This window comes from Sceloporus occidentalis, unplaced genomic scaffold (genome assembly GCF_023333645.1).
Source record: "Sceloporus occidentalis isolate IW3139 unplaced genomic scaffold, rSceOcc1.0.p SCAF_7, whole genome shotgun sequence".
In the NCBI taxonomy this organism is placed as follows: Eukaryota; Metazoa; Chordata; class Lepidosauria; order Squamata; family Phrynosomatidae; genus Sceloporus; species Sceloporus occidentalis.
In genome coordinates, this window is record NW_028316987.1 from 10,244,074 (window position 1) to 10,272,067 (window position 27,994).

General features: G+C 42.1%; 1 protein-coding gene across 6 annotated transcripts in view; it reads right to left on the bottom strand.

The window, feature by feature from the left end:
- Positions 1–5,491: 5,491 nt before the first annotated feature.
- LOC149309161 (retinoic acid receptor alpha) overlaps positions 5,492–27,994 on the bottom strand; it is a 250,027-nt gene continuing 227,524 nt past the window's right edge. For all 6 annotated transcript variants that reach the window (XM_089531872.1, XM_089531871.1, XM_089531870.1 and 3 more), the window contains 5 exons: positions 22,587–22,747; positions 21,617–21,793; positions 21,175–21,379; positions 14,299–14,457; positions 5,492–13,751 (listed from right to left, as the gene is read on the bottom strand). In XM_089531872.1, coding sequence (XP_089387998.1) covers positions 13,537–13,751; positions 14,299–14,457; positions 21,175–21,379; positions 21,617–21,793; positions 22,587–22,747 — 917 coding nt within the window. In that variant the 3' untranslated portion in view covers positions 5,492–13,536. The remainder of the gene's footprint in view (positions 13,752–14,298; positions 14,458–21,174; positions 21,380–21,616; positions 21,794–22,586; positions 22,748–27,994) is intronic.

The following is a 27,994-nucleotide window of genomic DNA, read 5'->3' on the forward strand; positions in this document are numbered from 1 at the left end:
ATAATTTGCTCCTGTTACTTGTTACAGTGTTTGGGAAATTAAGCTACTGATGTTACCGTGTTTATTGATCATTACTTTTTTGTTGTTGTTGTTCTCTGTTAATTATTTTTTTTTTAACTCGAGACAGAGAGCAGAAAGGCATGCAACTTGTTAAAATGTCGCCGTGATCCATAATCTAAAATGGCTTTTAAAATAACTTTGGAAAGCAACTATACGTATGTGAACAATCCATAACAGATATCATCCACATGTGTTCTCTCGTTCAGATTTGAACCCAGCCTGATCTAGCTGAGCAAAAGTTGCAAGACATGATTGTGCATTATTGCTTGCACCAGTGATGGGAATTATGTACTCCTCCAGATGTTGTTGGACTGCAGTTCCCAGCATTCCTTGCCATTGGGTGTACTGTTGAGGGTTGCTGGGATCTTCAATCCAACAAATGGAAAGCCTATTATTCTCTTGAATACTTCAAGGGACTCACTTGTGTTGGACTAGGACACTGGGAGACCACAGTTCGAATCCCTGCTCAGTTGTGGAAACCTACTGGGTGACCTTGGGCAAGTCAAAAACTCTCAGCCCCAGAGGAAGGCAAGGGTAAATCTCTTCTGAGCATACTCTGCCAAAAGAACCCAATGATAGGTTCTCCCTAGGGTCATCAGAAATCACTTGAAGGTACACAAAACATAATCTTCTGGGTGAGATTTCAAAGAAAATGCCTTAGTTTTTAACAAGGGAGAAAAAAGCTTACTGCCTTCTGTTGCTTTCCTGTCCCAGACACCTAAAGGCTACCAAAAGGTATGGCCTTTAGCTGCAGCAAACTTCAATCCTGCACCATCTTAAACTCAGCTTTAAACCTCACAAAAAAGATGCAGCTTGGTGACCTCCATCATCAGTAAAGTGCCTTTTAACATCCATGGCTAATGAAGACGCTTTGGAAACTTGCATAATATATTTTGCAAACTGTGGTTGGCTTAAGTAAAGGCATTGCCACAATGTGGGTTTTTTTGGATTTTGCTATATTTTGCTGCATGGACAACACAGCTGTCCCTGGATATACATCTGTTACACCAGTGAAGTAACTCGCTTACCACATGTTGCAATGCATTTAAAATGTGGCTTCAACATGCCCCCTTTACCAAAACCAGTAAACGCAGAATTGGTAACTACTTTAATTGTCAGACATTGCTTCGAAACTCTGGCACTAGCATGGATTTCAGGATTTTCCATCATTCTGTCTCTCCCCCACCCTCCCTTCTGTAGTGCCAGATGCTCTCCACACTTTCAGCCTCTGTAAACTGTTTTGTTTGAGTGTGTCTCTGCACAGAGTGGGTAGCCTCCATCTTCTTCAGCCCACCAAACCCATCTCTTTAAGATCCGCATTCTCCTGAAACACTCTTCTTGCTTTCCTCTGTACTTCTTCCTCTGCTTGCTGCCCCTCTGATTCCACAGGGGAGCAGCATTTGCCATCCCAAGAATCTAAAGGTCAAACCTTATGTCATGTAACATTAGCTTGATGGCTGCTTTTACACAGTAAAGTTTCCAGGGATGGTGGGGGGTGGGGGGGTGCAATTTACAACCGAGGGAGAGAACGCTGCTGCTGCTGCTTTTATTTCAGCCGGGTTTCTTGTAAGCGTCTAGAATTGTGCAAATGGTCTTGAAAGTGCATGATCAGGGAATGTCCCATAAATGAAGCTACAGGGGGACAAAATGACCTCAGTTAAGAAAGCTGTCTCCCAAATGAATTTTTCCTTCGGTCTCCAAATTTCTAGGCATTTCAGTAACTTAAAACTTCAGTTGAGCATGTGGAGATGCAGTTGAGTTATCCGGAGAAAAGGCAAATGCTACTAAAGGCTTGCCTACACTATAAAAAAATTCTCACTCACTTCGAACTGGTGGCAATCCAGACATATGACACTTGTCAATTTGGGGAATTAGCAGGCATTTTTTGGGTGCCTCAGGTTCTTAAAAACGGGAGATGCACAATGGACTTTTTTTTAAAAAAAATGTGCTCTATTCATACACATAACTGCATATATCTGTTTGCCTTTAACTGTGCTCTTTTATATGTGTGCATCTTTGACAGATTTTTTTTTTGGGGGGGGTGTCATGTGGCTGGAAAATTCGTGGAAGGTTGCCATTTTGCAGTCTCTAAATGGGAAGAACATGTGGCCACTTAAGCAGCATTTGCTGTGAATAGCCTTTTAATAGTATAGTGGACCCTTGGTGTCCTTTGGGGTTTGGTTCCAGACCCCCCACCCCATGGATATCAAAATCCGTGGATGCTCAAGTCCCATTAAATACAACCACATAGTAAAATGGTGCCCCTTATACAAAATGGCAAAACCAAGGATTGCTTTTTGGAATTGATATATTTTTAAAAATACTTTCAAACTGAGGATGCTTCAATCTGTGGATAAAGGATCTGTGACTATGGAGGCAAACTGGCAAATCTGGGGCACACCAGATTTTATGGTATGTGTAGACAAGACCTAAGGGAAGATGAGCCCAGCAAATACAAAGATTTTTGGTGTGAACAGTTTTTGATGTCTCACTCTGCAATGCTATAAAGTTGGAAACTGAAGGAAAACTGAATGACGGAGGGGTGGGGGGATTCTTATTTGCAGGGCAATGCTCTCACTTTAGGCCCACCACCACATTGCTATACACCTGGGCTGTCCTAAGAAAGTTTGCTGCCTAAATTAAATTCCAAAATTGCACCCTTCTGTTTTAAGTACATAAAGCAAGCAGACTGGCATGAAGTTTGCTTCCATACCAGTGAGGGGACATTACTGCATGTAAGGGCAAGAAAGAGGCACAGGGCAGGTCATATGGGGCACACACAGTTCCCTTCTCTGCCAGAGTGGATTTGCAAAGGGAGCTCAGAAGCAACAACCCCCCAGCATCTGCTGCCCGAGGCGGCTGCCTCATATGGCCTAATAGTAGCACCGGCCCCATATGTCATGGATGAGGAAATCTCAGAATTGACAGGTGGGCTGAGTAAAGTCCTCTGAGGCTTGAGTTTTGGCTGCCCTCTGGGGCTCTCCCTCTCCACATCACAAGAACAGAATAAATTGTACAGAGATTTGTGTAGAGGTCTAATTTGCCGGATGGCAAAGAATTCAGGTTATCTTGGAACAATATATGTACATATCCACAAAAGTGTGCGTGTGTGTCCCTCTCTCTATGTTTGTTTAAAAGAAAGGTATTTGGCATTCTCACAGCCAAACATTGGCTTTTCATCAGAGCCTGGAATTAATGTGCTTTTAAAAAATCAAGTGTTGTTTTTTAACACATACTGGGTTCCATTTTTGCACAATTTTAAAAATTAAGCATTTTGATACCAATGATATTACCAGTTCAAATAACAATTATCATGTTATGTTACCTCATTTCATTAACTGAGGTGCTAGCAGCCAATTTTAATCATTTCGATGGGTTTCTTAAATTTAAAAACTTCATCAATATTTGTTAATTGTATGGTAATTCATATAATGAATTCATAGAAGCATAGAATCATAGAGTTGGAAGAGACCGCAAGGGCCATCCAGTCCAACCCGCTGCCATGCAGGAAATCTTATACTATTCACTATAGCAATCAGCATCAATGAATCATTAAAAAAATAATGGTTACACGCTGGCCTGAATCCTACTGCTAGTCCCAACTAAAATAGTGTCACTATATCTGTTACTGAATTGTCACGTAAATCCCATTGATTCCATAGGTTTTGCTTTTGTTGGGACTACTAACAGGATTCAAGTCATTGGTATTCTTTTTCTGAGTCTTGCTCAGGATTCCAATTAACCTTCTGCTTTTCTAAGGTGGTTCCCTGACCACATGCGATTGAGGGATTCTCTGATACTATTGCTTTGTGTTGTTCAGGTTCAGGTTCAGGTTTCAGAGGAAAACCTCAAAGCCCCATAAATGATTGTCAGAAACAGCAAAAGGTAACAGGTGTGTGTTCCACAGCTTTAGTGCCCTTATTGTCACTGCAGCTGTACCCTAGGACTCTCTAAGGCTTAGCACTAATTCTTCTTTGCCCTCCTTTTGCAATCCAAGCATTGTTCATTTTGATTATCTTCACAACCAGTCTATTGCCAGCTATAACACTCCCTAAATTCCCAACTGTCCTCCAAAGAACATTATACTGTGGGCCCTTGATCTTTGCTGGGGTTTGGTTGCAGGACCCCCATGTGGATACCAAAATCTGCGAATACTCACGTTTCATTATATACAATGGCTTAATAAAATGACATCCCTTATTGAAAATGGCAAAATGAAGGTTTGCTTTTTGGATATTTGTGTGTGAATGTTTTCAAACTGTGGTTGCAGAATCCGTGGGTACAGAGGGCACTGTACTCTCTGCCATTAGTCCATGTGCAGAAGTCGAACAGTCTCTTTCAAACCTTTGTTGAGTGCAGTAGTCCGTCTCTACCATATCTAACACATAAAAATCAGGACGTGTGGTATGCATAAAACTATGCCCTCCAACACATCACCATCCCTGCCATCTGAAAGAAGCATCCTCCTACTGCATTGATAGAGCCAACCCAGCCTAAATGCATTGTTACAATAGTAAGAAATATATATCTTTTTAACAAATTGGGTGTACCTTGTCTACGAACCTATTGCCTGGCATCCAGTTGGCTTGTACCAACTAGAGTAGACTCATACAATTGCTTCAATGGTGAATCAACAATAGCTAAAATCTACCGTTTCCATGGGTCTACTCTAGTCTGGATTAATAACAGAATTTAGGCCATAGTGTAGGTTTGCTGGGGGGCGGAAAGGTTTTCCATGTTTATTAGTAGATTATTGCACTAAAGTCACTTGTAGATAGTGACCACCCCAGTGTGGACTCGCTTCACGTTGCTGGAGAGCAAAGGTGCCCTGGTGGAAGCGTGTCCTGAAAGGGTGGAGTGGCAGGGATGACCTACAAGGCCCAATTCGCCAGCATGTTTTCCAGCGCAAGCCACACAGGAGTGAATGGGAACTGCCCAAGAGCACAGAAGAGGGATTGTGTGCCATACGTTAATTAGTGTGCGTATTAGGAGGGTCCCTGTATCTGTGTGCCCATCCATGAATGCAGCAATTGGATTTTCTGCCTCAAGCAACAAAATTGTCTTAACAATGAAACTGATGAAAGGGGTAAAGGATCTGAAAAGATAGAGAATGGTGTGATGCACACCCAGGGCTGGATTCAAATTTAGGCACATGCTATTGGGCTGACAGCATCCCCACCATCACAACCTGAAAATGCTACAGGGGGTCTTGGGGAATTGTGGGGTATGTGTGATTTATGGCAAGAGGGAGGAAGATCCCAGACTGAGGAGCAGTAAGGTCAATCCTCCCAAAAAGGCTGATCCTAGATCCACTATCCCCCGTGATTTCAAGAGCTTTTACTCTCCCGTTGTCAAAAGAGAGGTATGTATCATGTGAATAAACATGTGAACAGTACACAAGTGGTATTTTATAATCCTTTCCCCTCTCCCTTTCAGTTTTGCTACATGGCAAGGGTCCCTGTGCCATCAGCAGCTGCACAGGGACCAGACATTTGAGCAAGTGAAACTTTCCCCATCACATAGACACCACAGTGAAGAAAGCTGTACCCCAAACGCTGCCTTTTATGGCAGTTTCAAAGGCCCAGGAGGTCTACAAGAACGCATTGGTAACACAACCTGATCCCACTGAGAAGCGTATGAAGGAAGCCAAATGTACTTTACCAGGGATAAATGTGAAATACCACATGTAAGCAGGAAAAATATAGGGTGGGTTACATCTGCTCCAAAATCAGTACATATAAAAAGGATCTAGTTGTAAACGTGTGTGTCTACATGTGCCTTCAAGTCACCTATTGACTTATGCCAACCCCATGAAGTTCCTAGGGTTTTCTTAAGCAAGAAATACTGAGAATACTTCTGAAATATAGCACTACAGCACCTGGTATTCATTGGCAGTTTCCCATCCAGCTAGTAACACTTAGCTTCCAAGATCTGACAGCTTCTGGTGCCTTTAGGGTATTTAAACTAGGAGCTGACCACAGACTAAATATGAAGAGTGTGATGTGGCAGTCAAAAAACGCAGTGCAATTTAGTGTCCAGATTGACGGAAGTCATGTTGTTAATTGCCAAGTCAGCCCCGACTTATGGTGACCCTATGGATGAGACATCTCTAAGATCCCCTGTCCTCCACTGTTCTGCTTAGGTCCTGCAAATTCAGGCCTGTGACCTCCCTGACTGAGTGTATCCATCTGGCATGGGATTTGTTTCTGCTGCCTTCTGCCTATCCTAGCATTATTATCTTTTCTAGTGAGTCATCCTTTCCCATGATGTAGCCAAAGTACAACAGCCTCAGTTGGCTTCCAGGAGGAGTTCAGGCTTGATCAGATGAAGAACTCGTTTGTCTTTTTGGCTGTCCACAGTATCCTCAGCACTCTTCTCCAGCACCACATCTCAAATGACTTGATTTTCATTCTCTCTGCTCTCTTCATTGTCCAGCTCTCACACCTGCACGCTGTGATGGGGAATATAATGGCCTGGATTATTCTGACTTTCAATGCTCAGTTGTATATCTACACTTTAGGATCTGATCCAGTTCTTTCATGACTACCCCCCCCCCCCTTTTCTCATCCTCTTCTTATTTCTTGACTGCAATCTTCGTTCTAATCAATGTTTGAATCAAGGTACAAGGAATCTTTTAACACTTTCAATTTCCTCATTGAATCTAGGTGGAATTTATGTAGGTCCTGCATAATCATTATTTTTGTTTTATGTTCAGCAGTAAGCTTGACTTTGTGTGAATGTTTTTTCTTTGACCTTCCTTAGTAGTTGTTCCAAGTTTGTGATGTTTTCTGTTAGTTGTGGTGTCATTTGCATATCTTAGATTGTTGGTGTTCCTTTCTTCTGAGTCTAAACTGCTCTTCATATGATATTATCTGCATTCAAGTTAAGCAAGTATGCTGATAGTATACAACAATGCCTGATCCCTTTGCCAACTGTGAAACATTCTGTTTCTCCATATTCTGTTCTAACAATAGACTCTTAAGTACAGATTTCTTATCAGGACTATCAAATGTAGTGGCACTCCCATGTCTTTTAAGAGTGTTCCACAGCTTTTCAAAATCTCTTTGTCAAAGGCTTTGCTATGGTCCACAAAGCACATGCTGATTTTTCCCCTGGAATTCCTTGGTGTCCTTCATTAACCATTGTATGCTTGCAATGTGATCCCTACTGCCTCTTCCTTTTCTGAACCCCACTTGCATCTCTGGGATTTCTCTCTCCTTATATGATTGGAGCCTATGCTGAAGAATTGTGAACATAATTTTGCGGGCAAGGGAAATACTATAATCCTATAGCTGCTGCAGTCTTTTGGCTCCTTTTTGTTGGATTGGAATGTATATTGATAGTTTCAGTCTGCTGGCTACCATTTTGTTTTCCGTATTTATTGCCATATTTCAGTTATTGCTATAGTTGATTCTGTCTGTGTGGAGTGTAGCAATTCTATTGGAATATCATGCTGCTGGTGATGTATTTTTCCCAATATCTTTTATTGCAGCTTCCATCTTGCTCTCTAAAATTTGGAGATCATCTTCATATGGTTCTTCATTCCAGGTGTTATTTTTTTCCTCATTTATATAGCTTATCTGTGTATTTACTTCTATATTCCTTTTCTGATCACAGAGCATCCCTACTCTTTGAACTTTTTGTTCCTGGATCTTGAGGAAGAGATCACTCATTCTGTCATTTTTGTTGTTGTTATCTTGTTTCTTTGCATTGGTTATTATAGTGGTTTTCTTTATCCTAGCCCATTAGTTGTTGGACAGTTCATTCATGGTTCAGGTTTTGTTCCTGTCTCCCTTTTCTTTTGTTTCTCTTCTTTAATGCTTGAAGTATTTCCTCTGTAAAGAGTTACAGTTATAGTAACACTCTATTCTGCTTTAGAATATTGTGCCTACTCCACGGAGGATATTGGCAAGTTGGACCATGTCCAGAGGAAAATCATAAGATGATCAAAGGTCTGGAAACCAACCTTATGAGAAATGGCCTAGGGGTTCGGCATGTTTAGCTTGGAGAAGATGCAACTATAAATACTTGAAGGGATATGTGTGAACTTATCTTCTGTAGCTCCAGAGATCAGAACACAAACCAACCAAACTTCTTCAAACTAAACTCTGTTTCAGAGTGTTCACCTTGGAAAGTGGTGGGCTCTTCCTCTTAGGAAGCGTTAAAACAAAGGTTGGATGGGCACCTTCCAGGAATGTTTTGGTTCTGTATTTGTCAATGTCAGGGGCTGGACTAGCTTGCCCTTGTGGTCCCTTCTCATTCTAAGCCAGCATCATAAGGCAGGGTTGGGGAACTTGCGACTCTTCTGGTATTGGGACTTCCAACTCCCATCTGCCCCAAACAGCATAAGCAGTGATAATGGTGCCTGCAGTCCAACATCTGGAGGGGTGTGGGTTTCCTACTCCTGATGTAAGAACACCAGTTGGCTTTTATGGATACCTCAAGTCAGTTTTCTACACAGTGACAGAATACCTTCTACCTTGTATATAAACTATTTGTGGTGCCAGACCTGGACACTCTGCTATGTTCAGTTGGGCTCTTGGAGTAGGTAAGCCTCTCTGAATATTGCATTTCTTTACCTTGTTTTAGGCCAGTGTTTATGGAACTAAGGAAATAGGCTACCTCCTTTGCTAGTCATAATCCAGTTGTTCCATGTCCTATAATGAATGCTTTAAGAAATGTGTGGGTCCACACCACGCCACTTCTCATTCTGAAGGCTTTTTAAATATTTGAAAAATGTCAGCATCTCTTCTTCCCTTGGGCTTCTTGCCTCTAGGCTAAACACGTTCAGCTCCTCCAGTCTTTCCTTACACAATTTGCCTTTTAGCTCCTTGGTTCAAAGTAGGTGAATTCCAACTTTATCAGAAAGTCTTCCTCACATTTAACATCACAGGACAGGATATGTCAAATTGTTGTTTTCCTATCACAACAATTTAGATATGAGGTGCAGGTTCCAAGGTTTTTCAGATTACCTTTAAATCATCTGGCAATAAAAAATGCTTTTAGTCCAACATTCTGTGTAATTGTGAGCAGAGTTTGCAAGCACCTGGCACCTTGTTTCCTTACAGCATTTAGAAGCTCTATCACGGCTACAGCTCATAATGGACCTGTTCAGGGCAGGGATCCTGTGGTTCTCCATATGTTGCTGGACTACCCATCAATCCAGATCATTAGCCATGCTGGTTTCAGCTGATGGAAATCCAGCAAAATCTGAAAGGGCACATGCTTCCTAGCCATGCCCTACAATTTCTGCTATAGCCATCTAAATTAGTAGCTGGCACTACCTATTGTGCAAATCTGTTCCAAACATTAATTATATGTTGTGTTTTTAAAAAAGGAGTTTGTGTTTGCCCTGTCCCTCAGTTTCCCTGGGTACACTGTGTTTGGAGCAAGAGTGAACACTGTGTGGCCATTTAGATGTTCTTGGACTGCAACTCCCAGCAACTCTAGCCAGTACAGCTGGTGGGGAAGGATGATGGGGAGTTGCCTTTCAAAATCTGGATGGCTGCTCCATTCCTACCCCATTTTAGGGAGAAAACTGTATGTTCATTCAGTTCAGCTATTTTACTACTCTATGGAAACCTTTTCTCCATATTCAGAATTATGTTTTAATTTTGGCTGTTTCCAGTCCCACTTTCATCATTTCTGCTACTGAATTTGCCTGTGTTTTTTCTCCCTGCTAAAAGTATAAAATGAGGCAAAATTAGCTTTCTGTTCACAGGGAACAGGGATCCTAATTCTTCTTCTTGTAGTTAACGGGTAATAAAGACCCTACTAAACTAAATGGCTGCTCACCACCCACACCATGGTTGTGCGTAACTGGATTCACTTACAGCAAAGAGCCGTTGGTTTATATTAAAACAAAGACCAAAAAACTCCCACAGCTAACCTTGCACCCACCTCACTCTTGCTCACCAAATGCAGCCATTATTGGAGGATGTAAACTCACCAATATCTTTTTATACGAAAGAACAACAGTTTTATACACACGTTGGAGAGGTGTGGAGCACATGCCCTTCAAAACTGAGGGAGTAGCTTCCAGGAAAAAAAGAAACCCCAACTGCCTCCCCACAATTTTAATGTTCATGTTGTTGTTTCTAAGACACTAAAGTCTCAGCAGAAAAGTAATCTGTGGAATCAGTACGAAGCTGTGTGTAGATCCCCCAACCCTATTCAAGATAGTCCTTCATCCTCATGCTAGTACATAGTTTTAAAGCTAGTCACAATTTTTTTTTGGGGGGGGGGAATGGGGTCTGTGTTGGAGAATACTTTCTTTAAAAAGTGCATGGAAATCAGGAATATTTCTTGCCATTGTTCTAAAGCTTCTTAGTCAGGCTGCAAGGAAGCTAGTATTAGTTTCATGGGCCCAGAGGTTTGTCATCCTATACCCATTCAGTTGGGAGGGAGCCCCATTGACTTAACTCTGAGTGGGTATGTATAAGATTATACTTGTTAGAGAATAAACCTGCTGAGAAATAGGTCAGTGGGGCTTAAAGAAATCTATGCAGCCTGTTTCAAAGTTCAAAATTCTCAAAAGTGAGTCCGTCTGTACATCCAGTAGTTAAAGGATTACAACCTTGTCGTCAAAAGCTGTCCCTTACTCCTCCATTCTGGTGGCATGTCAAATAATTTCTATTATGGCATTACGGTGAGGGTGAATCGTTGAAAACAAGCTCTCACACACATGCGCATAACAAACACACACAAAAACTCTCAGTTGAGGCAGGGCTAAAGTCCCTAACACTATTCCTTAGGCCCCCAAACTCACTGTTCCTCCCCATAAAAACACTAGTGACTGATTCGGTTCAGAAAACTGTTAAGTGAAAAATAGCCAAGGAATGCAGAAAAAAGTGTATTGCGGGGGGGGGGGGTGTTCCCCTCATGAAACTTTGCAGGTTACAAAACCAAGTGTCATTTGTTCTAAAGTTCAAAGTGAGAATCAAGGTTAAGGGAAGGAGGCTGTTAGTGAAAACAAAGAACAATGTCCGATTGTTTTTCTGTCTTTCACACACACACACACACACACACACACACACACACACACACACACACTCCAGAAAACTGGAAGCATTTTGCTCAAAATAACACTTTTATCACAGTGCTTAAAACCTTGACTTGCTTCCCAAATTTTCCTCTTCCCCTCCCACCAAATCTTGAGAACTGCCAGATTTTAGTTATGTATCTGAGACTGATCCAAGACGAACAGCTCTCAATGAAAGCAGCCAATAACCAAAGGGTACAACTCCATCCAAAATTAAGCACCTTTAACTCACACTACCCAAATCTGCTTAGCTGGAATTGCTAAGAATTCTGATTTATCAACATTGAGCAGCATGGCCTTATACCAGCCCTCCCAACTCTGGTAATTTTTGAGGGCGCCAAGGGTACCCATTGTATTTTTATAAAGTTTAAATTGTTCCCGGTGTCCTTTTGGCAGATCTTGGGACAATTTTGTAATGGTTTTGCCCCCTTAGGCTGTTTTAGTTCCAGGAGAACGCTTTTTCAAATCCAGAAATGAACTGGAATGGTTTATTTCTTGATTTTAGAAAAGGCTTCTTCTGGGCATAAAACAGCCTTCTCCTTCCTGATTTTAAAAGGGCCTCTTTTGGACAAATTGGGCAGGCTGAAACGTGCCAAACCAAGCCTGAATTTGGACTATGCCCATCTTTAGCCCAGCTTAGCTATGCCCATTCTTAGTTCAGAGGTAGACAAAATGTATCTCCATTCCTATTTTTAAGTCCCTTCACTATGTTTTTTTCCTTCCCCACCCAATTTCAGCTTTTCTAGCAAGAGTCAGTATGCTACAGTGGTTTGAGCATTGGACTATGATTCTAGACAACAGGGTTCGAATTCCAACTCAGCCATAAAAGCTGTGTGTATAGATCTTGGGCAAGTCATAGTCTCTCATCCTCAGGGGAAGGCAAAGGCAAACTCCCTGTGAACAAACCATGTTAAGAAAATCCTGTGATAAGTTCACCTGAGTGTTGCCGTAAGTCGGAAACAGCTTGAAGGCACTCAAAAACAACAAGAGGCCCTGCTAAAATCAGGATTAAATCACCCCATCCCCATTTTCATGTCCTGGAGGGCCTTATTTCAACAGAAGAGTGCCTTACCCAGGGTTCCCCCTCCTCTTCCAAAAAGTAGAACCAAACATCCAATTTTGAGGGGCCAGGACAGGTGGGACAAAATGAGCCCTGAATTCACCAAATTGCCCACCTTTGCTTTCACTGTTTCTGTTTTCAGGAAGAGTTGTGCTGGAGTGAATGGGAATTATGCATCTGCCTGCTGCTCAGTACCAATAAGCCAGAGAATTCTTGTTATTCTGCTTCAGCATTTTGTGTGAATGTGGCCCCTGAATTTAAAAAAAACAAACATGTAACTCTGAATGACAGGCTTTACATTAAAAAGAAAATTGTGACCAACCCATACATGAGAATTTTGCTTTCTCTGGTTTTCTCCTTGCCAACCTCTTTCTAGAAACCTTTCGAATTCCAAACTTTTACAAAGTTTTCTTTTAAAATGTATTTATAGATATTTATAGATATTTATATATATAATATTTCTTCTTTCTTAAATGAATCCTTCCCTCCTTGTTCTATGTGTACTTTTTTCTTAACCTGAAGAACTAATTTTACTTTTTATTATTATTATTATTATTATTTGCTGGTGACATTTTTAGGCATGTGTAGGTGGATAAGGAGGGGGAGAGACAAGGGAAGGAGGGAAAAGGTAACTTTGCACGGTCAAGTTGAGGACAATAAAGGGGGGGGGGTCTGAGCAATTAAAAAACAAAACAAAACAGGAAACATTACACCCTTTCCCCTGAAACATTTGAAATGCAAACTCAATCCAAAAAATAGAGAAAGAGAAAGGATTGGGGGTGGGGAAAGAACACCACTTCATTTTCACTGCAACAAGAAGCAGGCAACCCCCTTTGTGTATGTGTGTATGTGTGCACGACAGGATGAAGGGGACAGTGGGAGGGTGCGTGCCACATAGGAGGTGATTTTTTTTCTGTAATCAGCTGTTTGTTTGTTTTTAATATATATATATATATATATTTATATATATATGTAAAGTCTCGCTCCTCGTTTTGAGCATCTGTCCTCCAGATCGGCTCAGCGACCTGTGCGCAGAGAGTTCGGAACTTCCTGTATACGACCTATGCCTCCCCGGTGGGAGAATGGATCTCTGTTGCAAGCAGAACCCTTCTTTTGCTGGAACGGTTGAACAAAAGATAAGTGTGCTGGTTTGGACCAGTATGTGAGGCCCACCTCTGTGGGCCTACCATGACCCACATGGCGCAGAGAGGGTGGGGACAGAGGAGATCGCTTCCAGCGGCATGCTGTCCCATGGCTTCCCCACTTTGCCCCACCCCTGCTCCTCAGACGTTTGTCCAGGCATAGCCAGGGAACAAAAGACCAAAGTGCGCAGGGAAGGGGGTGGTCAAGCAGCTTGTCCTGGTGGCCAGTGGGGTCACGGCGAATGTGTGGCAGGGCTACTTCTGTTGGAGCTGGGAGAAAGGCTGGGACTGCAGCTGCCTGGAGGTGGGGCTAGGCTGCCTATACGGGACGAGGCTCCCGTCGAGGTCCCCAAAGTGTCCATGCCTTCAGAGTTCTCCAGCATCTCCTGGATGAGTGGCGGCATTGATCCAGGGATCTCCATCTTCAATGTAATCACTCTTTCAGCACCTATGGAGCAATGTGGAGAGAATAGGCAAGTCAGCCAGTGCAAAGCCTCACCTGAGCACTTTCTTGCAGAACCTCAGGACAAGCCTTCTTGTTCCCTAGTTGACACCAGAAGGATTGCAAGTGCCAAATATAGACTTGCTTTGTAAATTATTCAGAATCATTGCACACAGTACAGTGTGCAGTACGAGCAAGTCCAGGGCTTACCAACAAATGTATACTCCCCCAACAGAGCTTACAAATATTACTTTTGGGGGGACCCCAATTCCCAAGGGTTCTCCAGCTGGCTGGAATTCTGGGAGCTGCAGTTCAAAACAGATGTGTCCTAGCTCTGCTCATCTCACTGCTGTTAATCATATCACATCTGTGTGATAATACATTGTCCAACTTCTGTTTTTAAGCCTTAAACGTATAGCCCAAAATGGTAACTAGAAAATGCACCTCTTCAATTCAGCATTTCCTCTCTTGCCCTGCTACATACAGACCAGTTTTAAGGGTGTCAGGAGGGGGAGAGACATTCTCCATGCAGAAACTGGAGCCCAGCCATTACCCTTTGCACTGATGCTTCGTAGGTCTGTGATCTTCATCAGCATTTTGGGGAACATATGGGGTTTGCTAGGTCGTCTCTTCCTCACATAGATTTTCAGGGCCTCCAAAAGTGGCTCCTGCAACTTATCCACTCGGTCCGGCTGTTCCAAGTCCTGCCGATCTGATGAGGAAGCAGGAGGTCAGAAAAGCATAGATATGATCACACATAAATCAGGCCACGCAGAATTGTGCATGCTCTATACTTACAGAGACAACTGATGTGCTAAACCAGTTTGTATGACTATTTGCATATAGGAGCAAATTTCCATCAGGTTAATGGGTCTGTTAACATGAAAACACACACACCCTCAACCTCAATTTCCACCCAATTTTTACCTAAAATATTCAATAAGTGTGTAAAGGGATCTGTTAGCACCTTTGAGACTAACTATGTGAAAGAGGTTGTAATGTAAGGTTTTGTAGACTTGGTCTACTTCCTCAGATGTATGGAATTAAGTGTGGCCCAGGTGGGACTATATGATCAGCCACAGAAATGAAAAATCTGTGGATATGATGATGAGGTGACAACCATAGTTAAAACTGAACTTGTCACCTCATCACCACATCCACAGGTTTTGCATTTCTATGGCTATTCATGTGGCCTGTTACAGACTGCCAAAATAAAGCTGCTTCAGGTCTCTTTGGAGGTATGCTGTTTAAATGATGCATGCATCCTAAGAATCCGGAAGCTGCACCAAAGCTGTACTCGAGTGCTTAGGAATGGAGTGTGGCTTTGGTGCGACCTCCGGACTCTTAGGACTCATGCATCATTTAAATAGCATACCTCCAAAGAGACCCGAAGCAGCTTTATTTTGGCAGTCTGTAATAGGCCACAGTCTTATTATAAAGGTACTTCCTGGGCAACACTTCACTCCATGCATCTGAGGAAGCAGATCAAGTCTATGAAAGCTTATGCTACAACTTATTTTGCACAGTTAATCTCAAAGGTGCTACAAGATCCTTTTGAATAGAGTTGAGCCTCGCCTTACGTGGGGTTCCGTTCTGGACCACCCCCCCACGTAAGGCGAATTTCGCCTATGCTTGAGCCCCATTCAAATGAGCCCCATGCTTGAGCCCCATTCATGTGTGCAGTAGCACGGCAACGCACGCGCGCTGCCCCATGCGCTCCCCGCGGCTTGAGCGTGTATGCTCAAAGCTGCGTATAACGCGGGCACATTGTACTGTTATTTCAGAGTTACATGACCATGTCTCTGAATTCTACCCCAATGGAAAGCACTTTATTCAATAAAAGAGATAGGAACCAAGAACTATGCAGAGCAGTGTTTCAAATGCTGTTTTCTCCCTAAGGTACCAAGGACTGGTACAATATTTGTGCTCATTGGCTACAACTGTTTCTTTCTTTCCTTTGACCTCTCCAAAAACTAAGCTGAAAGGGTCAGAGATTGGCATTTTGAGCAGCACAAGTGTGAAATCACATTCAAATGCAGTTTGCATTTAGGTGGTGCTTTGTATTTGCTGAAGACTGTAAACCTCACCTCCTCATTTGAGACAAAAAGTACAGAACATAAATTATCCAAATAAATATCTACACAAACATATCCTGTTATTTTTAATTAAGACCCAGTGGGACAAAGCTCAACATGTCCCCATTCCAGGAAGACACAATGAGTTTTTAAGGACATGGACAACAAGGGAAAACTGAGCAACTGCAGTATTAACAAACAAATCCCTTTTTGTGTAAAAGTTCCACCTTTCAGATTGAAAAGTTACAAGGCAGTGTTCCATGTTGATTTTTGTTATGTGTAAGAGCCAGAAACTATTAGAAGACAGCTGTGACTTCAAGTCATTTCTGACTTATGGCAACCCTAAGGTAAACCTATCACAGGGTTTTCTTGGCAAGATTTGTTCACGGGATGGGGTGGCTTTGTCTTCCTCTGAGTCTGCATCTACACTGTAGAAATAATGCAATTTGACAGTGATTTAACTGCCATAGCACTATCCAACAGAATCCTGGGATTTGTAGTTTTATGAGGCACCAGCTTTCTTTGGCAGAGAAGGCTAAAGACCTTGTAAAACTACACATCCCAAGATTCCATAGGATGGAGCTACAGCACTTAAAGTGGTATCCAGCTGCATTCTTTCTACATGCCTACATTAGGTTAGAGTTATTTCATACCTTGGGATGTTTTAGGAGCAGTGGTTCTCAACTTGTGGTCCTCTACATGTTTGGAATTTCATCTCCCAGAACTCCTGAGTATTCAGAGTTCAAGTTGGGACATTTGAGAGTTGAAGTCCAAAACATCTGGAGGACCAAAGATTGAGAAATACAGCTTTAAAGCATAAGGGGTTTTCTACAGCCAAACCAATTAATTAGTTGGAATTTGAAACACATACAGTGACACACACCGTCATAAACACACATGATAGATTCATTTGAAGAAGAACCATCTGAAGATGAACCTACAATTTTAGAAACTGAAGTAGAAGCCACACTTAGAGCACTTCAAAGAAGTAAATCACCAGGAACAGATGGCATACCAATACAGCTGCATCAAGCTACTTTACTCTACTCTAGTTCAAACTAAAATCTGTCAACAAATACAAAAATCAAAACAATGGTCCACAGATTGCAAATGCTCAATATACAAATGCTCAATCCCCGAAAAAGGAGACGTCAGAAATTACTGCAGTAACCACAAGGCAACTGCAGTAATTTCCCATGCAAGAAAGCGATGCTCAAAATTCTACAACAAAGACTTCTATCATTTATGGAGTGAAAAATGCCACGTGTCCAAGGTGGGCTCAGGAAAGTAAGAGGTACTAGGGATCATATTGCAAACATATATTGAATAAAGGAGCACATCAACGAATTTCAGAAGAAAATCAATCTGTGGTTTCTGAATAATACCAATGCCTTTGATTGCATAGATCATGAAAAATTATGGATCGTTCTTCAATAAAAGGATGTGCCACAACATTGGATTGTCCTGATGTATAACAATAGGCTTCTGTCAGGATAGAATATGGAGAAATTGAATGATTTCCAGTTGGCAAGCGGGTCAAGCAACGCTGCATTTGATCACCCTATGTCAGTGGTTCCCAAACCTTTTGGGGCTACCGTCCCCTTTCCTCTTATGCAATAAGCCTCGTACCTCCCAACATGTATTTCTTGATATTAAATCTACTGTTTTAACAGCAGCCAGCTGGCCAGTGGCATCTATCTCTACCACATCCAGCTTTGCCACCATCTCCTCCACCTTATGTGTGAATACATCATAGGCACTGGTCCAGGCATGTTCATCCCTCTCTCCCACACCAACCAAAGAGCAAAAGCAAGGCTGGTTGCTTGGATGCTCTGTTGCTGCTCCCAGGGTGACCGGGTGCAAAAGGCATGGCACCCCAGCATCCAGGTGAGCTGCGACCAAGCAGCTGGTCATCTTGGGAGCACAAGCTGACCAGCTGGCTGAGCAGCAAGTGAGAAGCCTCTCACTCATGCTGGCCTTGCAGCCAAGACCCATGTGGCTGAGAGGCTTCCTGGGCACTGCTTGACCAGCTGCTCAGTCGTTGCACCCTGGTGAGGAAGGCCTCAATCCTTCTTCAATGGGGTGGAGAGGGGCATAGCCAGCTTCTCACTTTTCTCCCCAGTGAGGAAGGACTCTCAGGCAAAGAACTCTTTCAATGAATCAACCCTGGATACTTTTTCCCCTCCTTCCCCAGAGAATGTTCCTTCCCCGCACAGTTTCAAGTCATCTGCCGCCCCACAAAACAATGGTTCTTCTGCTATCTCTTCTCGCAACCTGTCTAATGAAAGGAAGCAGGAGCAGCAGAGCAGCTCCAACCTGCCAGCCAAGTCCCCACAAAACTCACAAAGCTTAAGTAGGTCCCAAATGTGAAAGCTCCTTTTTGCGCTGCTTCTATCACACCACGATGTGCTCTAACTCCTCACCCCAACCATGGTCCTAAAGGCTGCCGGCTCCCTTTGTTCTCACATGCCAATGCTTTGACTGAAGCCTCCCCAACCCTCTTTTCTCCCACTGCCTCACTGGATCTTTCCACCACCCCTGGGGGGGATACCAGTGTTCAAATAATCCCAGCTTGGTCATATAAACTTACAAGGTGATGCTGGGCAAGTTAGCCTCAGAGGATGGCAATGGCAAACTCCCTCTGAAGAAACATGCCAAGAAAACCACTTGATAGGTATAGGCTCACCGTAAGTCAGAAACAACTTGAAGGCATACAACAACAGACATAATCAAGGAAAACACAGCCCTGAGTCTGCAAGACCTAAGTAGCGTTGTTAATTATAGGGTCACCTTAAGTCGAAGTTGACTTGATGGCAGTTACACAGCACATGCATGCATGCTATTCTCTTGAAGTCATCAAAAACTGTTTAAAGCACAAACTTTCATGTTGCCCAAAGAACCTCCTGCCACCTGGTGGTGCTGTTGGGTAGAGATGTAGCACACTAAAGATGCTCTCCTGGCCTCCTTTAGGCGAAGTGTGCTGTTTGTGAGCATCAGAAGAGCAAAATATTGTACTTTGTACGGAAGAGCTGGTTTTAATGGACAAACAAGCAAAAATTGTTTCTAGCTTGTCTGACTACCAGAAAATTTTAAAGCAAGACTAGGCAACTTTAAAGCAGGACTGGGTGAAGTTTGAAACAGGATTGACTTTAGAATTCGTCCTGGGCTACAGTATCTCTGACAACTGAAAATTGTAGCAAGCTGCAAGAACAAGACCCAGAGCTTTAAAATGAGAATTTTCTGCTTGATTTAAAGCAGTTTTCCCAGTTTGCTGCTGGAATTCAATGGCACAGGTTTGAGGGGGATGCTAGGGAGGGCAGTATGCAGTGCATGAGCCTCCCTGCTGCAGCTTAAAGTTATGTACACATCATCCAGTGAACGCTCAAGAAACTCCACTCAGGGTCAACTGCTAAACTGTATACAAGGGATAGGGAGTTCTCCACACCTTTAAAATGTTAAATTACTCCTGCTAACTGGGGAGAAGTAGGGTTTGGGTTTGCAGAGGAGAAACCAGAAAGGCAAGAGTTGATTTGTGGCTTCATGAGGGTTTTGAAAGGTGGTGGATTGAGAGTCCCAAATACAAATTTGCTGCAAATTTGTTCTAGTACAGATCTTAAATATAGGCTGTGGGATAAGTCAAGCTAACTTCAATCTTTTTTCATATGATTACCATTCTGCCTTGGCAGTCTCAAAGCCTGTAGCAAAATCTTAGCTCTAGACTTGCAAACCGCTTTCACATAACTGAGCCTTTCCTGGTCTCTACTAATTCAAGAGGGGGGTTTATGTTTAAAAGCCTCCCACAAAAACATAAAATCACTGCATCTCATGAAGAAATGGTAACTCAGCAACAGGCTGATCCCTTCTTGACATGCCTGGTCTATATGGATAGAGCATCCGGCCACCTTGGTTTCATGCCATCTGCCCTGACAGTACATGGTTTAACTTGGTGGGAGACTGGAGAGTTAAAACAAAAAGATGTGGAGAAAATATGAACATTGAAATTTAAATAGAACAGTCCATCAAAAGCAGTTCCACTTGATTCAACTCAGTATATAAACTGGCCCTTGTTATGTCATCCACAAATCATTTTTATTAAAAAAGACTGTTTTTGTCACTACTGATCTTCAACGTGGGGAAAACTTGTACAATGAAAAAGAGCAATCATTGACCGGCCAGCCTACCAATGTGGGAAACCAGTTTATGATTTCATTGATTAAGTGTGACAAGGAGAGTCTCACTTTCCTGTTTATTCACTCCCAGATAGATACCAGGTCAAGACCAGAGTTTACGAACACTACTGTTCTGGAGTACAGCCCTCCGGATCCTTCAGCGAGCATAGCCAGTGGGAGATGGCATTCCAAAAATGAACTTTTCCAAAGTCTGGTTAAGATGCTGTTAGTATTTCAGCAGACTTTTGGCTTGGCTCCAGACATAATCATTTTTAGAGCAGATTGACTGGATTAATAGGCCTTAAGATAGTCATGAATAACTTACTCTCCACCAATTTGGGACTGAAGAAGTATAGCCATAAATTTGGCCCCTATCTGCCTTGTAAATCGGATAAAAAAATTATAAATATTTTATACTGATTACATGAAGAGGGAGTTGAGATAAAAAGGAAAACAAGAACAACAATGATACACTAATGATAATTATTAAGGATATTGCACAGAATTATTTCTAATTACTTAGCATTCTGCCCACAAAAAGCTTTTCTATTCTTGTGGAGCAGCCACATGCAAAAATGTGGTTGTTTCCATCACCAGAAACCTACTTTATATGCTCTTCCTAGCTATTAAAAGTTGAGGCAAGTAGCATATGTAGCTTTCCTTATGTCTTTGGTTCTTAAAGGCTAGTACAGGTGGAGTCTCCCTTATCCAAAATGCTTGGGACTAGATGTGAGTGTTCTTTCTTTCTTCTTCTTCTGGATCGTGAAATATTTGCATATACTTAATAAGATATATTGGAAATGGAATTAAAGTTGAAACACAAAATTCATTTATGTTTCATATACATTCAGAAATAGCCTGAAGGTAATTTTATACATAATTTTCTTTAAAAAATTGTGTATGAAGCACAGTTTGTGTACACTGAACCAGCATCAGAAACCAAAGGTGTTGCTATCTCAACCACCCATGAAAAAAGGTTTGGATTTTAGAGCATTTCAGAATTCCTAATTCCAGATAAGGGAAATTCAACTTGTAGCTGTTTCAGGACTGAAGGCAGAGCCATAACTAAAACACACACATCACTCTATAGCGCTTCACAATGATGACAAACACTCCCTGTGGCCTGGCAACTGAGGACACAGGTCCAGAACTTATTCCCAATCTTTTCCCAGTTATGGTGCTCACCCCCACATATGAGGCATATGGCGCTGAGCAGTCCTGTTTCGGCATCATCCATCTCAAGTGGCAGCAGCTGATTGGCAAAGGCAAAGACCAGATCTGTGAGGGGCCCAAAGCCTGCATTATGCATCTGTGTACGGTTGAGTGTCAGGCCATCTGAGAAGGTCATGGTGTCTTGATCTGGGGTGTAGCGTGTACATATCCGAAGGATCTGGAAGAAGAGTGTTAACTGCATCAGACGTATGCCCATTCTTTCCATGTGTGTTTGTGTGTTACTATAAACTAGGAGATAAGATTTACTGGGGGAGGTGATGGGGTGGTGGTACAAAAATAGGTTTTGGGCCTTCTTGGAGATCCAGATATTCAAAGTCCCTCCCTACAAAGACTTCCTGACTTGTTTTACTTTTGCTTTGTTTGATGGTGAGAAAAGATGCCCTACTTAACTTACCAGGATGTCTAAGCAGGCAGCTTTGAGAAGCGTGATCTGATCAGCGATGGTGAGCGTGGTGAAACCTGGCAACTGCTTGGCGAATTCAACCGTCTTGATTATGCACTTTGTGGACAGTTCACTGAATTTGTCCCACAGGTCTATGTCGAGAGACACCCGCTGATCTGAACTGTTATTCTGGGGGTGGATGGAGGCAAGAAAAACCCAGGGTGAGAGAACAGCACTTAAATTCAAGCAAAGAGGGTAACATTTGATGGGAGACAGCCAACAAATGTTTAGTTATGAGATTGTTTTGAAAATACTTCTCATTTTTAATTTTAATACATTTTTATAACGTTTAAATTTTCTCAACAATTACTCATTTTGTTTATTTTGCAGAAAGTATTGATGAACTAGTATTGATGTACTGCAGCTGCAAACTGACTGAAAGACAGGATATTGCTCTTTAAATGTAATATGAGAACAGGGATGATTTAAGACTTTACTGGGGTGTAGGAAACTTGTTCATGGCCATTTGCTCATGAAGGTCTATTAGTGGGCAATCATTTTATTTGAAATAGCATATGCATTATGTGGCTTAAAGTGAGCATTAGAACATCACTTTCTATGTTTTGCTGTGACATAATGTGTTATGTGAGCTGAGGCATTGTGTAGTGTTACCCCAACTTCAACATAAAGCAGCTTCCTAAGAATAAATTATACAAAGTGTACAAACATGGGCAAATGTAACTGATTAGCAACACTCATTCAGATGACATGGCTTCCTCTGCAGAGCAGGATAGGGGGTGTTGCACAGACTAGTCATAACCCCAGTCACAGTCTTTTCTCAAACCAACCAATGCCTCCCAAGTATAATTTAGAACCCCCGAATCAATTACAGTTTTCATCACTTATCATTCCACCAATCTCAACAGCTCTCTCTGTTGAGCTTTTTCCTGCCCTTTTTTCATCAGCTTCAATTGCCACTTACTGTGGTATACTTGCCCAACTGGCAAAGGGCAGGGAAAGTCTCCTGATGGGCCTTGCGAACTTTCTCAATGAGATCTTCCACCTCAGGCGTGATGATGTAGCTCTCTGAACATTCCTGCTTCGGAGCATCTTTCTTCTTCTTGTTTCTGTCATTCCGGACAGCTGAAACGGAATGCAAAGAAGAGGCCACAAGGTGAGTGGTGCTGCTCTCCAAGAGTGGTGAAAAATCAAGAGCCCTGAATGGAAAGCCAGCACATTCATCCTGCTTTCTCTAACTGTTACTATTACTAATATTGTTGATGTAGTAGTAGTCATAGCATTTGTGACGCAAAGATTCAAACAATACTTTTTAAAACTGAATCAAAGACAGCAACAGTTAAGTTGTATAAAACTTGCTAAGGAAGTGATAATAGGTGGTCCAATAAACAAAGACATTTTTCTGAAGCATTTTCTATCTAAGGATGAGTGCCAAATCCATTCACTTTATATTTCAAAGTTAAGTATGGCAAGCTTACTACGTCAAGTAAGTCTGATGAATGAACTTGGCAAATGCCAAAGAAGAATACAAAATTGTATTTTTGAAAATCATGCAAAAATCTATGAATTTTCATACAGAGAAAAGAAAAATACAGAATGTTTTGCAAAGACAAGCCTGAAAGAATTTCAAAGTAAAAAAAGTGAGAGTACTGTAAAATCAAGACTGACAGACTCAACCATCTCTATTTGTATCTTCCTTGCATGCCACTGGCAAAGAAGGAAAAATTATTTTCCTTTTGGGAAAGAGTTATGTATTTTGCACCTTACTGGCCACTGCAAATCTGCCTGTGAATCCTCCTCCTATCTCCTGCTAGATGTAAGAGATATGAAAAGTACAAGTCTGTTGCTTTTCCGGCATTTGGTCTGTAATGGAACTCCTTCTCCATTGTAACTTCCAATGCAAAGTATACAGAGTCAACTATAATGATGGTCAAGGGACAGGGACCTGTGATCAATGATGCTTTTCAGTATTTAGAAGAACATCTGACTGTGCATAGCTCTTTATTTTGCTTTTCATGCCCTAGTCATGTCTGCTGTCATTTTCATGGACTTCCTTCAAAAATGTCTATTGCTCAGGGTTCATATGTATATACAGGCCACATTACCGCACTACACTCTTATACTGCCCTGTCTGCCTCCTGTTGCATTCTGAGGCTTGTTGTTCAGTGAGGCCTAAGAGGTCTCTGGCTGAGAATTCTAAATGTCCCTCCTTAAACTGCAAGTCCTAGAATGCAACCGGAGGCAGCCAGAGGAATTATAGTTGAATAGCAGCACTATACAGTGTAGTGCAGTAATCTAGTAAATGTGTTACAAATAGTGTTGTTTCTGTTTAAGAAGTACAACATCAGTTCAGTAACAGAAACTTCAACAGGACCAAAGAACTGAAAAGCTGCATACTGGGACCATTGGAATGAGAGAGAAAATGTGAAGAGTGTTAGGAAGCAGAGTCAGAAAGGCTATTAGTAAGTAGGGATGCTCAAAAGGGAGACAGTAAGTAGGAAAACTCAAGAGAGAAAGAGGTTCAACACTGGTTGAAGAATGAAGGCAAAATAGGCATTCCCCTAAGAAATTCAAGAGTTAGAGAAGGGCAGGTGGAGGACGTGGTTGGAAGGAGAGCAGGCAGAGACAATGAATTGAGAAAAGCGAAGATCAATGAGAAAGGTAGGTTGGAGGAGGCATCATTATGGATCAAAGCACCACAGAAGCTATTTGGAAGGAAGTGGGATGGAAAGAGAACATATGTTTAAAAAGGAACATGGGAGACAGAGCTGGAAAAATCCCTTGGTTGGGGTCTTTAGAACCTCGATGGTTGACACTTTGAAAACTGGAAACATTTCCCCCAAGTTGTTGTTGTGTAAAGCCAATGTAGAAAATCTAAAATGCTCTCTCAAGCAAGGAGAACCAAAACTCAGAATAATGTGTGACTGAATCATTTTACAGTGCAGACACACAATCCTGTTTAAAGTGTGGAAATGGATAACAACTACACTTCTATTTTAGTGCTACTCTCTCTGCAGTATATCAGATCCACCTCTGTAGTGTGGCATTCCAACAATCAAAGTCAAGATTGGTCTTGCAAATCAGGCTGCCTCATCATAGTGTTTTGCGTCTGACTTAGAATAAGACCAAAATGTAATTGAATTCAACTTCAACACCAGCAATGAACATGCAATTCCAGCTACAATTTGGAAAAGTAACTTTTTAGACTATAACCCCCTGAACCCCCAGCCACTAATAATAATAATTAATAAAATAAAAATTTTATTTATATACCGCCCTTCCTGTGATCAGGGCGGTGCACAGCAATTCAAAACAATACAATACATCAACACAGCAAATCAAAATAACAACAGTACAAATACAATAAAACTGTTAAAACCAGTATTAAAACCCCATCATGTTGACTATCCTGGGAGTTGTAGAACAAAAAAGGTTACTTTTCCAAGATCTGATTTTGGCTTTTTCCGATCCAAAACAAAGTGGAGAGTAAACATATTCCAGGCAAGTGCCCGCGGCGCAAATGGGTCCAGATGTCTCACATAAGTGAACCCAATTACACGTTGCAAGAGAGCTTTTATAACCACTGCCCTAGGTGAAATGGGGAAAATACAAGCTGATCTTATGAAAGTGTGTGTGTGTGTGTGTGTGTGTGTGTGTGTGTGTGTGTGTCCACATGCATGCACAGGTATGTGAATACACATATCCTTGCCTTTTTTGGATCATTGTGAGCTGCAGCTGAAGCAACAGAAGACATAAGAGAAATGTCGTTTGTTTATTCAGCTCTGTGTTCCCTCAAATATTTCAGAATTATTCTGATATTCCAATTATTTTAGCACATCTATACTGTTTTCTTGCTGCCAAAAGCAGCACCTGAAGAATAATGAGAAATGCCACATTAAGCACAAAGAAGCTTTAGCCCCTTTTGAAATGTCAACAGGGAAACAGTTTGACAATATCTCAGGGGTATTACCTCCCAGAATTTCACCACCATCACCATGAAGGTCTTTGAACTTTGGGGCCTTACAGAAGCTGGAACACGAAGCAGCAATCTCTTGTGGAGGTTGCAATATCAGGGAGGAATCCATAGAAGGAAAGTACATGGGTCACAGACCCTGAAGGGTCACACTTTCTATTAGGCTGGAAACATACAATTAGCCAACAAAGTTGGGACTGAAGTTCTCTGCAGCCTGTTCCAGTCAGAAGATGTATCAAAACATTCTGCATTAGCTGCAGTTCATAAAACATCTTTGAAAGTCATCACACACAGGGTATGTCAGACTGGTCAAGAGATCAGGTTCCCGATTCATGAATGACTGAAGCCTGACTCCTCTCAGGCTGAAGAAGGGACAGCTGTTGCAGAATCCAGCCTATGTGGGTCTAGGAAAAACAAAATAGTTTTTCCTTCAGGAGAAGTGTAATCAACTCTAAGACAGGAAGAACCAACAATACTTCAGGCCTGTCTTTGTTATTCCTGTGTCAAACGTTACTACTAGCTTTCTCTGTTTCTTCTCCTACTACATTAATACTCCCTGAGACCTACCCAAATGAGTTCTCTCATGTGGACAATCTATTTACTAAGCCACTGGAGCAAGAACAGGCAAGCAGGTAGTCTAAGACAGGGGTAGGCAACCTGCGGCCCGTGGGCCGGATGCGGCCCAGCGAGGCCTTGGAACCGGCCCCAGCCCGGTCCTGCTGCCGATTGCCGCCGGGGCCTTTGGCATCTCATGCGAGGGGCATGGTGGGGCCTCAGAAACATGCATTTATCTTAACATTTTTTTAAAAATCAGCAATTTTTTTTGCGTGTCCTCCATTTTTTATTTAAAAAGTGCCCTCCATTTGAAAATTTTGTCCTACATTTGTCCCAGTTTATTTATTTATTTGATTTTTTAAAAAATTATTTAATTATTTATTTTTTTGCTTCGGCCCCCCCAGTTGTCTGAGGGACAGCAACCCGGCCCCTGGCTCAAAAGGGTTGCCTACACCTGGTCTAAGACTTGAGACCCTTTCACTTGAGACACAGGGATGCCTGAGTGTGTTTAGGAAGTGCTGCAAAACCTCAATGTGGGCGCTTCCTTGTTGTATTGTGGCAAGCTACTAAAAGGAGAAGAGTCTTGATATTTCTTGGGTTGTATCAACTTGAAACTGGATTTTTTAGATGCATCTTGGTTATATATTTTTAACCTCCTAGGATCCTCACAAATGGAACAGGTCACAAAATTCAAAGACAGAAAAGAAATTCAAATAGCTGCTTCAACTACAGTAGGCCTTCCACATTCACTGGGGTTAAGGGTAAAGGAACTCTGTGATAGTGGAAAACCCACAAATTAAAAAAATACTTATTTTTAACCTGAGAGAACACCTCTCTAGGAATCTCTAAGTCCTCCCATGCAAGCCTGTGGTCAACACCTGCCTAAAGCTAACCACAAAATTGTGCTGGAGGACCTACAAATGCCTAGAGAGGTGCTCTCTCTAAGAATCTCTAGGTCCTCCAGTGCAAATTCTGCCAGACGTTGACCACAGAGTCACATTGGAGGACCTATATATTCCTAGAGAGAACATATTAAGCAAATCCACAAATGATCAAATCTGCAAAGTCAAAGCTACAAATGTGGAGATCCAACTATAATTGGAATATACTTAATTAACCTACAGATGACAAAAGTGACACAAATTACAGTGTTAAGGTCCACAGGCTGCAAGAAGATACAGACACATGTATCAGATCTATGGCACTTCCTCTCTGCATATAGGATTCACTGAGGCAGCACAAAACCTTGTATATGTTTGTGTCTTGGTTGTGAATGTACCTTTGCACAGAACCTATATGAGCGTATCCTGAAAGAAGTAGGGAGGTCTGCAGGGCTTGTGGGTTCTTTGGGGGTTTTATTCTCTAGTCTACAGTAATCCTCCCCCTTTACAATAAGTACATAAATGCAAGCCACTGGCAACACCAGATGCGCCTTTTGCTCGTGGTGGGCTGGTACATTTCACCGCCATGCCTGAGGGAGGAGGCGGGGGTGGGGGGGAGGGGGATAATTCGGAAATCAGTCATGTCTGCTTGGCAAATTCAATAAAGCACAGTCCAGACAGGCAGTTAAAGAGGGGGGGGGGGGAAACTGCATCTATCATCACACAGAAGAAACTGGGTGGGGGAGAAAAAGCAGCTGGCATGAGGAGAAGCAAAGACGCTAAGAGAAATGGGTGAGAGGAGGATTCAAAAGTGTTGTTGTGTGCCAGTGTGTGCGGGTGGGTTGCAGACTAAAAAAAAGTGGTTCACGTTCTTTATTATCAACCCCACCCCAGCAAAAAACCCTAAACATATTCCAGTTTGGTTTATAATTGAATTTTACCTCACACAAAAGGATAGCTATC